The sequence below is a fragment of the Cydia pomonella genome, chromosome 16, assembly GCF_033807575.1.
Source record: "Cydia pomonella isolate Wapato2018A chromosome 16, ilCydPomo1, whole genome shotgun sequence".
In the NCBI taxonomy this organism is placed as follows: Eukaryota; Metazoa; Arthropoda; class Insecta; order Lepidoptera; family Tortricidae; genus Cydia; species Cydia pomonella.
This window is the reverse complement of record NC_084718.1, coordinates 6554956-6569366: the sequence shown is the minus strand read 5'-3', so window position 1 is coordinate 6569366 and position 14411 is coordinate 6554956. Positions and strand designations below refer to the sequence as shown.

At 38.7% G+C, this 14411-nt stretch overlaps 1 protein-coding gene across 1 annotated transcript in view; it reads left to right on the top strand.

Annotated features, from left to right (window-relative positions):
• LOC133526688 (inner centromere protein B) overlaps positions 1–14411 on the top strand; it is a 94919-nt gene that overhangs the window by 26989 nt on the left and 53519 nt on the right. The window contains exon 2 of the mRNA XM_061863397.1: positions 3915–4231. Within this exon, the coding sequence (XP_061719381.1) occupies positions 4070–4231 (162 nt within the window). The 5' untranslated portion in view covers positions 3915–4069. The remainder of the gene's footprint in view (positions 1–3914; positions 4232–14411) is intronic.

The window sequence follows — 14411 nt, the reverse complement described above, 5'->3', positions numbered from 1 at the left end:
TTCGAGTTTAACCCGCGGAGCTACGTGCCGGGGTCCAATGAAACACGTCGTGCTTGGTGCATGCTCAACCGTCTGAGAACAGGAATCGGCCACTGTGCATACCTCCGGAAAAAATGGGGATGGAATGACCAGGAAAGCTGCGAGTGCGGATGCCCAAAGCAAACTGTCCGCCATATCGTTTTGGAGTGCCCACTTACAAAATACGATGGCCCAGTGGAAGATTTCAAAAACATAACGAGTGCAGCCATTACCTACTTGGAGAAATGTAGATTTAGATTATAAATTAATCGTTATTCAATATACAGTGTAGTAGTAATTGCCATACGATAAATAAATAAATAAATAAGGCGTGGAGAGGTTCAAGTATCTTGGCTGCATAGTCACGGATACCAACCAGAGAAAGGGCGAGATACAAGTCCGGATCCAGAACGCTCTACGCTAAGCGGCTGCTCTGCAGAAAGTGTTAGTGTCCAAGCTAATGATCAGGAACACTAAGCTCCAGATATACAAAACGGTTATAAGGCGAATCCTTATGTAGGTACGGATGATAAAAGTATTAAAATAAAAACTTGACGTAACGATAACGAAACTGGGGGGTTGCCACCACCAACCTCTTCGATCATTTGTTCATCACCTGTTTGAATCTCTAACATCGCACTTGCATTATTATAATTCGAGCGATAAAGAGACTCGTAGACGAGCGAAAGTGGTTTGCGGTTACGCACCTGTATCGTTAGTTAGCTTAGTCCTACTATCCGTTATTGGCCGGTATTGACAGTTGCCGAGACGGCCAATCACAGACAAGTACAACTATGACGTTTCCGTTGCAAGACTTGCAAGCTTGAACCGGACATTCGGTTCTCGGCAGTCGCAAGTGACGGTTGTGCAACAGCTCTTGTGAATTGTTGAAGCTAGGTGCAATATAAAATAAATAGTGTTTATCAAGTCTGTTGTGTGCTTTCACGCCCAATTTCATAACTTGAGTGTTAAGCCAGTTTATTGGTTTACAAAAGTTAAAGCTCTACAAAAGTCATACAAGACTAGAACCTACCGTTTTCGTTTCTATCGCAAAACATAAAGGTCAAATCAAATACATGTAACACTTACGGTCGGAAGTCGGAACACCGCAACAAATAACATTGAATTGATAGACAGCAACATTACATTTCCAGAACAATTGCGTTCCATTCGAGCAAATCCAATCATCCGTAGCTCGTCGCACGATAAAGGAAGCCTCGGAAAACTTGTTTCACATTAGGGGAGAGTAGGGTAATTACGAATGCTTTGCAGGAAACTAGTTAGCGGGAAACAAAACTAACTTACATACAACAGAAAAGTTTAGAAACTGCGGTGTATTTTTTTAATCATATAGGGCCCGAACCTGGTAACAATGTCATAAATCTAAATAGTCTGAATATATGTTTGCGAACTTAAACGCTAGCTTGTAACGTAACTAAAAACTAAGTAGATATAGAAAAAGTATGCATGCTTCATAGTAATTAAACGGCTAGTTGTAATTTAACTCAAAAGTACATTGAAATTTATAAACATCATTAGACTATGACGGAAAAAGTGACCGTTTTCCTATGGCGGAGGCTGCTAAGTTGGAGCAAGCCAGATTTTTCTGATCGATATTTTAAAAGCCAAGGAAAACTGGCACGATTTCGTCAATGTTACGTCCAGGCTATATTTATAATATTTGCGTTATTCAAAAAGTCTCATATCCCTATACCTGTGAACTTAGAGTATTTCTATTTAATTTTAATTTAATCATTTATTTCGGATAACAAGACCCATACATTATTTATTACACAATATAATAATAAAAACAGAAACATTTAAAAATTAATAATAATTTAAAAAAAGTCATTAAGTAATACAATAAATTAAATTAACCTAAGTCTTATAACTAAAATAGCCCAACAACACCTCTATTGCTCAATTTGTTCATGTGCATAGCGTTCCACTTTGCAACTATTGGACAATCTAAACTGTCAATAACAGTGTTCAGAAGGCTGTTGGGGCTGACTCTAACACGGCGCATCAGGGAGGCCACTCTCTTACGCATTATGGCTTGAAAGCTATCTACGTGAGCTTCCGCAAACATCCCCGACGCACTGCAAAATCGAGGCAACCCCAAGAACACCCTGAAACCGTTATTATACTGGATGCGTAAGGCATTGAGAGATTTCTGCGTACACTTGACCCACAGGCTGCATGTATAAAAAGACTGACAAAATGCCCTAAAAAGAGTTATTTTGACACTCTTCGTGCAACGTGCAAACCTGCGAGCCAACATGTTGCTTCTCACCGCCAATGCCCTACGCTCACGCTCCACGTCAAGATCGTCAGAGAGGTCCTCGGTGACCCAGTGCCCCAGATACTTAAACTGAGTGACATTTTTTAACTCAGTTCCTCCCAGTTTTAGTGGTGGTATGAACTTCGGTTTTTTTGAACCCGCCTTAAACACGAGTAGCTCACTTTTCTTGGAGTTGTATCTGAGACCGTGGGTCTCCGCGTACCTCTAACAGATTCCTATCAATATCTCCAGGGCTCCGATCGATGGGCTCAGCAGAGCCATTTCATCAGCGTAGCTTATATTGTTCATTATTTTGCCACCAACTGAGCACCCAATGCCGGCTCCGGTGAGCTCCTCGATGAGGCTATTGATATATAGATTGAAAAGCCGCGGAGACGTCAAACCTCCCTGCCTCACGCCGCATTCCAACCTGTACTCCTCTGAGTATGCACCGGCCCATCTCACACTGTTATTCTGATTTTGGTACCAATATTTCATGATGTAGATCAACTCTCTGGGTGCAGTAGACTCCCTCAAGAGCTTATCCCATAAGATATTGTACGAAACAAGGTCGAATGCCTTCGACAAGTCCAAAAAACATGCGTATATCGGCGTATTTCGCGTAGTATAGTATTGAACCGTGTGCTTGAGCCTCAAAATTGCCGTTTTCCTAGAGAGCCCTGGCCTAAAACCGAATTGCGCCTCGTTCAGGTGTATATGGCGGGCAAATTGAAGATCAAGCAGACGGTCCAAAACCTTCGCCACTACGGTCGCCAATGAAATTGGCCGATAATTATTCTTGTCGGAGGCATCACCCGTCCTGTTCTTTGGTATTATTTGGTATTTAGTTACTGGTTAATTGTTATCCTTATATTTCCTTACTGATTGTGATTTCCCATCTCTCCCCTATCGACAGTCGCGCAGCCAATTACTTCCTGGGACGATCCATCAACTCATTGCCTGCTCATTAGCTGTATTTTGGTCCAAATTGCCGTATTGGCAAGTTTGTTAAAAACTAATTTTCCGCGATAATCGAACGTTGCCGTCGTAATTGAAGGCTTCGAGTGGAAGGTCAAGTGGGTTAACGATAAATTGGAGCTAATATGATATTACGGGACGGGGGAGTGTTATTATGCGGGAAGGCTTAGGAAAATCTTATGTGTTTCAAGAATGCTCATATTCAGAGCAAAAACATGGTATATAATCTAAACATCGGTTCTCAGTTTGAATATAAGTCATAATCATTAAATTGTTCGTATGATAAGATAAGCAAACCGAAAAATAACGTTAAACATGTAATACTTATATACTTTTATCAATTTTATCATCCTTAAATAATACATGGTCATTACTCATTACAAACCATCCCATATAATAATAATAATCTCATCTTGTCTCATTTTAGCCACTACTGAGTGATTTTCATACCGGCTATACTGGTATATGTAATTAAAATGAGAAAATTACACGTATAAAATTGACAATTCACGTCGCTTCTGATACTCGGCCGAATTGTTCAATTTAATTATCCACTGAATACGTAGTAATTACAATTACACCCGCCGTTTCTGTATACATCATAAATTCATAATTAAAATGTATTATTTCATTGCAGGTGGCGCAACCAGAACGCTGTGTAAATATTGGTCTATTCAAGCAATAACTTAGAAACCCCGTAGTTCTAGACTAAGTCAAATTCTTCCATACGTGTAAACTGTGTTGTGTAAAAATGTGTGTGAACCGTGTACTGTAGTGTAAAATGGTGGTAAAATGCCTGCGCGGTCGTCGTCGAGTTTGATGCGACCGTTCGTGGTGCTGGCCCTGCCCGGAATGTATTTGCTGTACAAGTACAACCAGTACCGACAGCAGCAGATGGAGACCGCGCGGCGCCGCGTCACTGAGCGGGAGCTTATGCACCTTAACACCAAAATCGTGAGTACCTAATCTCTTAATTTTCTATGTCAAAACCTCATTTTTGAGGGTTGTACTTTTGTACACTACCATCACCGCATGTGTACAATATTCAGAACGAGGCGGGAGTCATTTTGATGACTTCATTACGTAGCCTGCGCCACTGATTCCCGGCAGTTTTGAGATCTATACATCACGCCAAACTACATATACCTACTAAAAATTGGTAGCGGTTACCGACTCTGAACTATCTCTTCAACCGTTTCCCGTAAGGCATATGACTAGTTGTAGAGTTTTCCATGCTATTAAACTAGCGAGTGGGTATCATTCTTGCCACTTCTTCGATGGCTCTCCACGGGATCGAAGAGCAACGACTTTTCAAGATTATCGTCTTTTGACTCACGCCGAGCCAAATTTCCAAAGAAACGGTATGTACCTAGTGGAGAGACGGGATTTGATCTTGAGAGCAGAAGACTCCAAAATATCTATTAATACCGTGTGTTCATATTCTAAAATGAAATCAAATCAAAAGAGCTATTCCAATTCTCAACTTAAGGCATTACCCCGACTTTTCACAGTCCGGAAGAGCTTTATCTTGCTCGAGCGATGTTATCGAACTGGATGGCTGCCATTCACGAGCTCGAGGGCTCGCAGCGTATCCGATTGTTGAACCACTCGGGTGCTTTTGTTTTACCTTTGACGATATACATATGTAACACCTTACACAAGCTTTCTTGAAAAAAATTAATTTAGTTTTGTTTTTATTTATGATGATTTTTCTCGTGACAGTACTTATAGTGTAGGGCGCTACCAGCGCCTACTGTGAAGAGCCTGGCTCCCACTATCGTCATGGCACGGTAAGGGATCCTTCGGCGTATTGCCAACGTTTCCTCAGGTATGCAGAGACGTTCTCAAACATGCCGAGACGTTCTAAGGCATGCCGAGGCGTCCTCAGGCATACCGAGGTGTGCTTGTGGACGCCGAGGCGTTCTTAGCGTGTCTGGCATGCATGTCTAAGGCACCTTGGTATGCCTGAAAACGCCTGAGGGATACCTCGGCATTCCCAAACACACCTGACTAACGCCTGAGGACGTTTCCGTTTGCCTGAGGATGTCTCGGCATGCCTGACGACGCGACGCCTCGGAATGCCTGAGGACGTCTCGGTATGCCTGAGTACGCTTCGGCAAAATGCCGAAGGATCCCTTGTCGTGCCATGCCGATAGTGGGCGCCGGGTCTAACTTTTCCAGCGATCATACTCTGTAAAGATGGCATCTGCTCTGTAAACATTCAGAGCTTGTGAGCTTCTGCTATAATCAGCCTCGCCACATTCTACAATTTCGATGGATTAGAAGTGCAAAAAAACTTGAATACGAAATCGAAATTTTAGCTCAGTTAAAACAGCTGGAGTAATGTTTGTTATGCTACTTTATGATAGAATAGAAGATAAATAAAAATAAATATGCACAAAACCAATATACTTAAATGTAACTTACAAGTGAATTTTTAGTCGTTATGTTGGCTTACAACAATGGTACCTTCATTATGCTCATAGGGTGGCTCAATAAATATTGTCCCGATACCTTTAAATGTTTGAAAGATGAAATAAAAAAAACTGTATTTCAACACTATCTGCGCTTTTTATCTCAATTTCCAGCATATACCGTAATTGGCAGGAACGGACCGGATGCACTCAGGTTACCAATTACAGTAATGGTTGCACTATCCAGTGGTAACAGGATCTGTTATCTGGCAAATTCGTAGGAGATGAAAAGTGGAGCTCTGATAATTATACTTCTGAATTAATTTCAATCAACTATGAGTTGGTGCAGGAGGATTTCTGTTGCAAATTTGATGAAGGTATTTTTGAATTTTATTCGATTTTTAAAGTTCGATGAATCTTTCGTACTTATTAATAGAACTTTGCTACCGTTGATATTGGGAGCGTGCACGACTGTCCCGCAACCTAGTGTCCGCAATTCTAGGGGAAAACGTCAATTCACTACATCTTATAAAACTACTCCAAAACTAAAAACTACTGGACGGATTATCATACAACTTTCATATATCAATAGAGTGATTCTTGAGGAAGGCTTAAGTATATAACTTGTTAAGGTTTTGTGTAAATTGTTTGAAATATAACGATGTTATCGGAAAAAAATCACGCTGGCTAGGAGCTTTAATCGAAAACGCTGCCTAATCCGTTTGAGATATAACAACATAATGTATGGTGGGGTTGTTTCTCATTCATAGGTCTACAAAAAGTCCGCGATGTGAAATGTCTATCTCTTAAGGATAACTTACTATATCCATTCTTAACTTCTAGAAAAAGATCACGTAATATGTGGCATTTGCAAAGCTATTTACATGGATACATTATTAACAATTATCAAAATAAATACGTTAGTTATATTAAGCATTTCATACAGATTACAATGGTCCCTTACATCATACAATTTAAATTAATATTTCAGGAGTAATCGTAAATCATTTCGAGCCATATAATTGTACGAAATGTTAAAGACGCTATCCGCAGTTAGTTCAAATTTTTACCACCTTATGCGCTGGGATCGCTTTACTTACCCCCACCACGCACTTCGCACGGTCCCATTGTTCCCAGAGGTTAGAACATTTTGGCCATATCTGAACATATGGGACACCCCTTAAATTGAATATAGTTATCGTCAAATATACTTATGTAGTTCGGTTGTTTGACACTAATGTAGTAAAAATATAGAGAAATACCAAACACAATATTTCGAGCATCTCATGTAAGTATTACGAACACATTTGCAGCCAGTACATGACCATCAATCTTGCTGGCATATTCTGCGAGTAATGGAAATCGGTAAGGTCAAATGGGAGGCTAAAACCACCTACATATTTAGATACCTACCTACACAATTGTATACCAAAATTCCTTCATAATAAGTAGTTTTAATTGAATCTGGAAGTTTAATTATATTCGAATTTTTTACGTACTTTGGAACTGCAAAACGCTATAAATGTTTTGTCAATTACCTAAAAAGCTGAGTTTTCCGAAGCAAGAAAGGCATTGTAGAACATTAGATACGCTTGATAACTAAGATAACGCGTGATGTATGTATACCTACTTAAGCGCGCGGTTATTTTATGCGATAAACGCAAGTTTAAGCGCGATGCGTTTGTCGCACACTCATTTTATAATGAGATAATCAATCACCATGCATTATTTTATGCGGTAAACGTATGGTAAATTTTCCTTCCGCATTCGTTCAACGCTGCGTTTATCGCATGAAACAACCGGGCACTTTACGGAGTCAACTTCACTACTTCAATATTTTGCAATTTTCGAATTATTTCCTTCCTTCCTTTCCTTTCTTTTCCTTCCTGTTCTTTGTCTAGCCCCCACCATGAAAACCCTTAAAAGCAAAGTCAAACCAAATCCTTGTTCCTAACAAAAACTACCGAGTATCGGATTTCTGTAACACCTGACTCACTAGTAAATCCAGTATTGAGAAATCGCGTGCTGCCCAGCCCTCGGCCTTGATACGTGACTACAGTGCCGTGTTTTACAGGCTAGTTCAGCGAATGACCTTACCAACAGTCAACTTATAAATATGTACATGATTAGCACTTTATTTCTCCGTGATAAGGTTCTAAAGTGTGTAAATATTTATGATGCAAACTAAACACTAAAGGACGGGTGATAATGGGACTATTTGCCGTTGTAGCTATGGAACTTTTGTGAGCAGTTCCGTGCCAAAAGGTTTTCCTTAGGAAGCTTAATGTTGCAAGGACGAAGTCTGACGCGTGATGACACGTGTTTAGTATAATATTGAGTCACATGTATGTCTAAAGTTATATTAAAATATACATTAGTTGGAAAAAATGCCTACGTTTCTGAAGCGCTCAAGAATATTTTTACACCAACTTTTGACTTTTCAATTTACCCTTCGCCATAAAATAGTCCGGTCTCATTTACCCGGGTATACCTTCTTGCTTATTTTTAGACAATTAAATGGACTTTACTAGCCAAGAATCCGTGAGCTAATGGAAAGTATAATAGTGTATTCTTATGAGAAAATTTTCGACAAAGGGTACCAAAGCTGATATAATAAGCGGCTTACAATTTCCGCAGCCGTAGTGTAACGATCCTCGGGGATATAACGAAGAAAGTGGAACCGCAAATTGTGGAGCTCGCTAACTTGTCCCATCTGCGAGATAAGTAATGTAAGTAATAGAATGGACAAGTTTAAGCTGCTATTTCAACAGAGATATGCGGGGATGCTTAGTGAGGTGTGTGTTTGTTCAGAATCAATAGAATCACTTCATTTGTAACATGGCAAACCCGCATAGTGCAGCCTAAGGCGCACTGGCCGATGGTAAAAAATAAACGAAGTCTTTACGCGCGTCTTTTGTTTTTTCTGATATTTTTTCTGTTTTTTCTCTCTGAATGACTGCAAATCTGAACATAAACTTTGATTGTATATATTTAATGAAATTCCATACTCATGATCTCTTTCGTCTCAGCCCCTTGAAGCTTTGAAAAATCTAACTTCTTAGTTAACAAAAAAAATACGGCCGTTTATGCCACAAAAATCGTATATTTCGACACTCTCAGAAAGGGAATCAAAATGTATAGGGTACTCCCCATTGACTTGGAACTATGAAATTTGGAATGCAATATTGTCTTACACTACAAATACAGGGAAAAATCTGGAAACTATAATTTTTTTTAATAAATAAATAAAAGTTAAATTTGTACGGATCCCTCGGTGGGCGAGTTCGACTGGCACTTGGCCGGTTTTCGGATGTAACTTGTTATCATTGGTTATTTTGAAATATTGTATAGATGTATTTATTGTAACTTGAGCTTAACTTCTCGATGAGAATGGCTGAGGTCCGGGATAAGTGGAGTACTAGACGAGAGGCCTATGCTCAGCAGTGGGCGATAAAAGGCTGATATGATGATGAACTTAAGCTTGCAATGCCACTGTGATGCCATGTGTCTAGATAAACTATAGAACATTTTAAAGAACTATCTATATTAGGTGTGTTAGGGCAATTCCGAATGTCGAAAACAGTCGGATAATTCCGAACAGCGAGTCTTATTATTACGATGGAATTTGGGGTGATTTTCGAAATTACCCGAATACCCCTTACATTGTAAAAATCCTTTGTTCTCTGTCTGCCTAAAACGGATTGTGCCTATGTCGCGTTATACCTAAACTTCAATCCTTAAGGGCATAAAGACTATCTAGCTTGCTGGCCATTTCGCTGTTTGTCTATATCATAGATATAAGAAGTAAGGAGATTTATAACGAAGCATAATTTCAACGAGTCTCGCTGTCTCCAACTGGCCCCCACCACATCATTAAAGGCGTGGCCAGACAACTAACTGACGCGCTGTGATTGGCCAAACCGCGCGGTGTAGGAGCCTAGAGCGACGGCACTAGAGTGAGGACAATTCGATAGAGCTATCGATATTTTACATGTTCTGAACATGACCTTAGAGTTTTGACATTTTTGTTTTAAATAATTATTGCCATAGACTTAATTTATATTCCTTTAAATTTTTGACCTTATTTACGAGCTAAGAATTTTAAGGTACGTGTAAGGTATATTAGTTGATCCATAAGTTCTCTCACAAAGGTTTTTACTGATAAAATGTAATACAAGCTTTTAATTTAAAAAAAAACATGTACCATGATGCGAAAGCTTGTTTATGCTTAACTAATGAAATTGGTTAAAATTTTAGTCATTATTTGATGTTATGTTTGTTTAAATTGTTTACTTTGGGATTGTCGTTAGACGCGAGCGCTTCATTTTCAAAAAAATAGTTTCAGTTTATTATAGCATATTTCGTCACCAATTGAAAGCAATTCCAGCATGTTACAAAGAGTTATGAAGAACTGCGAAAGCAAGTTGTAGTAAATTATATTGTAAGTATAATGCACCATTAAATAAGCTTTTAAATCATATGTACGAATAATAAGGAAAGAGTAATCATAATTATCAGTAAAAATCTTTCTGATAGAACTTTTGGATCGACTAAGTATACAATATACTATTATTTTAAACATATTTATATTCTATCGTTATATAAATGAGGCGAACTGTAACTGGAAACATTTTTCTTGAAAATGATCCGAACAAATAACACTTTTCTCGCTCGTAAACCAGTTAGGGCCTCTGCCTGTAGCATCTATCCATTTTTCTTTAATACTGGGATTTTTCGGGAAACTGAAAAAAATTGCAATCATGAACATATTTGATTATACCTAGTGCAGATATTCGAATCGTTGCTAAGAACCTGAATAAAATATACTTATAGGTATAAACTATAATGTTATAAATAAATTGTACTTAATTAAATCAGTTTATTTTTTGGCTTACCTATTCGATTTTTAATCCAAATTACTAAGTAGTAAATTCTAATGTTTAATTTACTACTTATTAATTTGGATTAAAATCGAATAGGTGCATATAAAATAATTGTAAAATTTTACTTGAAAAATAATTACTTTCACACACACTATATCCAAACATTTTTATCGATAACGCTCAAAGATCAATTATATGCACGAGCACCACTCTACTTCGCGGCGTCGGTTGGCGGTCGTACCAAGAAACAATAATGCCCCTGTGAATATCGTTAGCGGTTTAATGCATTGCGCCGTTGCTAACGACACAACAAATAGTTTTCCATACCCAAGCGTCAATGTAGAATGCATAGACAAATTGCCACGCGTTTGTACGACAACATGGTCTGACTCAGAAAAATCATATGTCACTGGATTTATTTGTTAAAATGTGTGGTTTTATTGACTAATACGTGAAAAAAAAGCGGCCAAGTGCGAGTCGGACTCGCGCATGAAGGGTTCCGTACAATTTAAGACGTATTAAAAAAAAATCTTCTTACTAGATCTTGTTCAACATTTTACCACTTTGGACACACATTTTACCACTTTGGAAGTGTCTCTCGCGCAAACTATTCAGTTTAGAAAAAAATGATATTAGGAACCTAAATATCATTTTTGAAGACCCATCCATAGATACCCCACACGTATATGTTTGATGAAAAAAAATTTTTTTAAATTTTATGACGTATTAAAAAAAAAACTACTCACTAGATCTCGTTCAAACCAATTTTCGGTGGAAGTTTGCATGGTAATGTATATCATATATTTTTTATAGATTTGTCTTACGGCGGGCCGGTATGGCCACGATGTGGCCATGTCGCGGCGACACGCGCCACGCCTCCGTCAGCCATCTAGTACTTTCTATGATCTGAGGTCTATATAGTGGACCGCCTGTTTAGAGCTCGTGCCTGATTCTCTAAGTGACATATTCGCGTTTTGCCTAAACTTCAATTTTCATGGGCAATAGGACATTGTGTTGTTCTTCTATACAGTGCACTGCCTGTTTCGAGCACATACCTAAGTCAGTCATAATACCGCTGTTGTCCTAATGCGTGTTAGTCGTAATGCGATGTAGCTTAACAGCCATTTAGTCTTAATATCCTTTAGTTCAAAAGCTGTAATGGCATGTTGATAATTAGGAATTTGACGTTTTATGTCAGGTGTATGTGAAGTCCCCAATCCGCATTGGGCTAGCGTCGGGACTATATAGCCCGAGCCGTCTCGCGCATGAGAGGAGGCCTGTGCCCAGCAGTGGGACGTATATAGGCTGAATTATTTTTTTTATTTTTTTTATGTCATGTGCGATTTAGACTTGAGAGCTACATAGGCACAATCCGTTTCAGGTAGACGGAGAACAAAGGGTAAAACTGTATTTTCACAAAAAGCTATTGATCCAATCACATCGCAAACTAAAATGGACTAAGGAGGAGGTAGGGGCGACAGGAAGGACGGGACGGCTCGGACTAGCGTTCACCAGATTTAAAAAAAGCGGCCAAGTGCGAGTCGGACTGGCCCATGAAGGGTTTCGTACCATTTATGACGTATTAAAAAAAACTACTTACTAGATCTCGTTCAAACTAATTTTCGGTGGAAGTTTGCATGGCAATGTATATCATATATTTTTTTTAGATTTTTCATTCTGTTATTTTAGAAGTTACGGGGGGGGGGGACACACATTTTACCACTTTGGAAGTGTCTCTTGCGCAAACTATTCAGCTTAGAAAAAAATGATATTAGAAAGCTCAATATCATTTTTAAAGACCTATCCATAGAGATACCCCACACGTATGGGTTTGATGAAAAAAGATTTTTTGAGTTTCAGTTCTAAGTATGGGGAACCCCCAAAATTTATTGTTTTTTTTTCTATTTTTGTGTAAACATCCTAATGCGGTTCATATAGAATACATCTACTTACCAAGTTTGAACAGTATAGCTCTTATAGTTTCGGAAAAAAGTGGCGGTGGCAAAATCGGACAGACAGACGGACATGACGAATCTATAAGGGTTCCGTTTTTTGCCATTTGGCTACGGAACCCTAAAAACCGGTCAAGTGCGAGTTCGTTTTACTCGCGCACCGAGGGTTCCGTACAAACTTTGAATCATCTCTTGTAACTATAAAGGCGAAATGTTTTTGATCAGATGTACCTGATGTCACGGGGGGGGTGGTATTTTTCTTTTCAACATTTCCTCTATAAATCTTTTTTATTCCGCTACAAAAAATAGTAAAAAAAATGGTTTGGAATGGTCAATTTGAGCTCTTTCAAATGATACCCCACTTGACCTCGACACCAGACTTTGAAATTTTGCCCCCTCTTCATATTGGGCATTTCCCATAGTTATTAAAAATAAATTAACAAAATAATCTTTCAATGTGTCTGGATTAGCGTTGTTCATAACTATTCCAAATTTCAAATCGATAGCTGGTTCTCGAGATATTTAGCTTTGTGGCAGACGGACGGACGGACAGAGTCGCACCATAAGGGTTCCTTTTGGACTTTGTACCTTTTTGGTACGGAACCCTAAAAACGTCGTATTTACCTGGCTACGTTGTCGGTTAAGCCGTCGTTCTAATAGGCTATTTTGATCTACCCCTACCGTCGAGTGTCAATTAATTTTATCAATCAACCGCAAATTTACGGTCTGACAACTTATGTAATTGTCGTTGGGATTGCACAATGAAACACACTTCGGTAAGTCTTCTTAATTATATATAGAAAAATCGTTAGAAACTTACAGTCGTTCCCTCAGTTGCTTTCTAGCAAATAAGCTTTCAAAGTTTTACACTACTTTGTTCTTTAGAGCAAGTATAACTCCATAAGATAGTGTTTGGGTAGGTAATAGAATAAGACAGTTTGCGCAAACTTCATACCTGGAACAAACAAGATAGAAAATAAATATTACTTATTACACAAATTTGCTAAGCTCCACAGTAAGCTCGTTAAGGCGTTATATAAATATGTATACGCCTTAACGCCTTACTTAAATACATAGAAAACACCCAGAACTTAGACAGCCATCACCCATGATCCTTGTAACTTCTAAAAGCGACCTGAAAACTAACATAGTACATATACCTTGTCGAATTTAAAATATCTTCGCTAACCCAAATTGGTCTGACAAGTCTATTCTGCCCAAATACTACGAACAATTTTAGATAAGTGGCAAAGAAACCAATAGCAGATGAGTAAACTATAAATACAGCAATGTCAAGGCAGCACGTTAGCCGACCCCGACCGCTTTCCCTCTCCGTTGTTCGACAGTCTATAAATAAGTCGGAAGCTCCATATTGCCTTTGAATTCATTAGCTACAGTTATTGGAATGCATTCTGTTGGAATTGCAATGTTGCTTCGACTGGCTGAATGGCTGAGATAATTATGAAACGGAAGGGGGTGTATACCTTGCCTGCCGCATTCCTTTTGTTGTTGAGGAATTAAACACACACAATAACTGCGGTTCGACCACATCTGATGGGCATCCCAGAGTCAATTATTCGATAATTGTAGGAGTATGTGATTTGTTGCGCCGAAATAAGCAAAACTCTGGAAATCAAGTTGTATTGACGAATTGCAGCTAACGCACACATACACTGAAGATATCTGTTGTATTTCTCATCTATTTATCCGACTAAAATTCACGATTTTGCGATATTACCGCAACGAACCACTTTTCGATGGCATGGTAATTTATTAAATATATCTCAAAGCACGTAAATTATTGGTAAGCTTACTGGAAAATATTTTTATATGTGACATCGACATAAAGACTAATCCAAAGAGCATATAATCACTACGTTTTAGA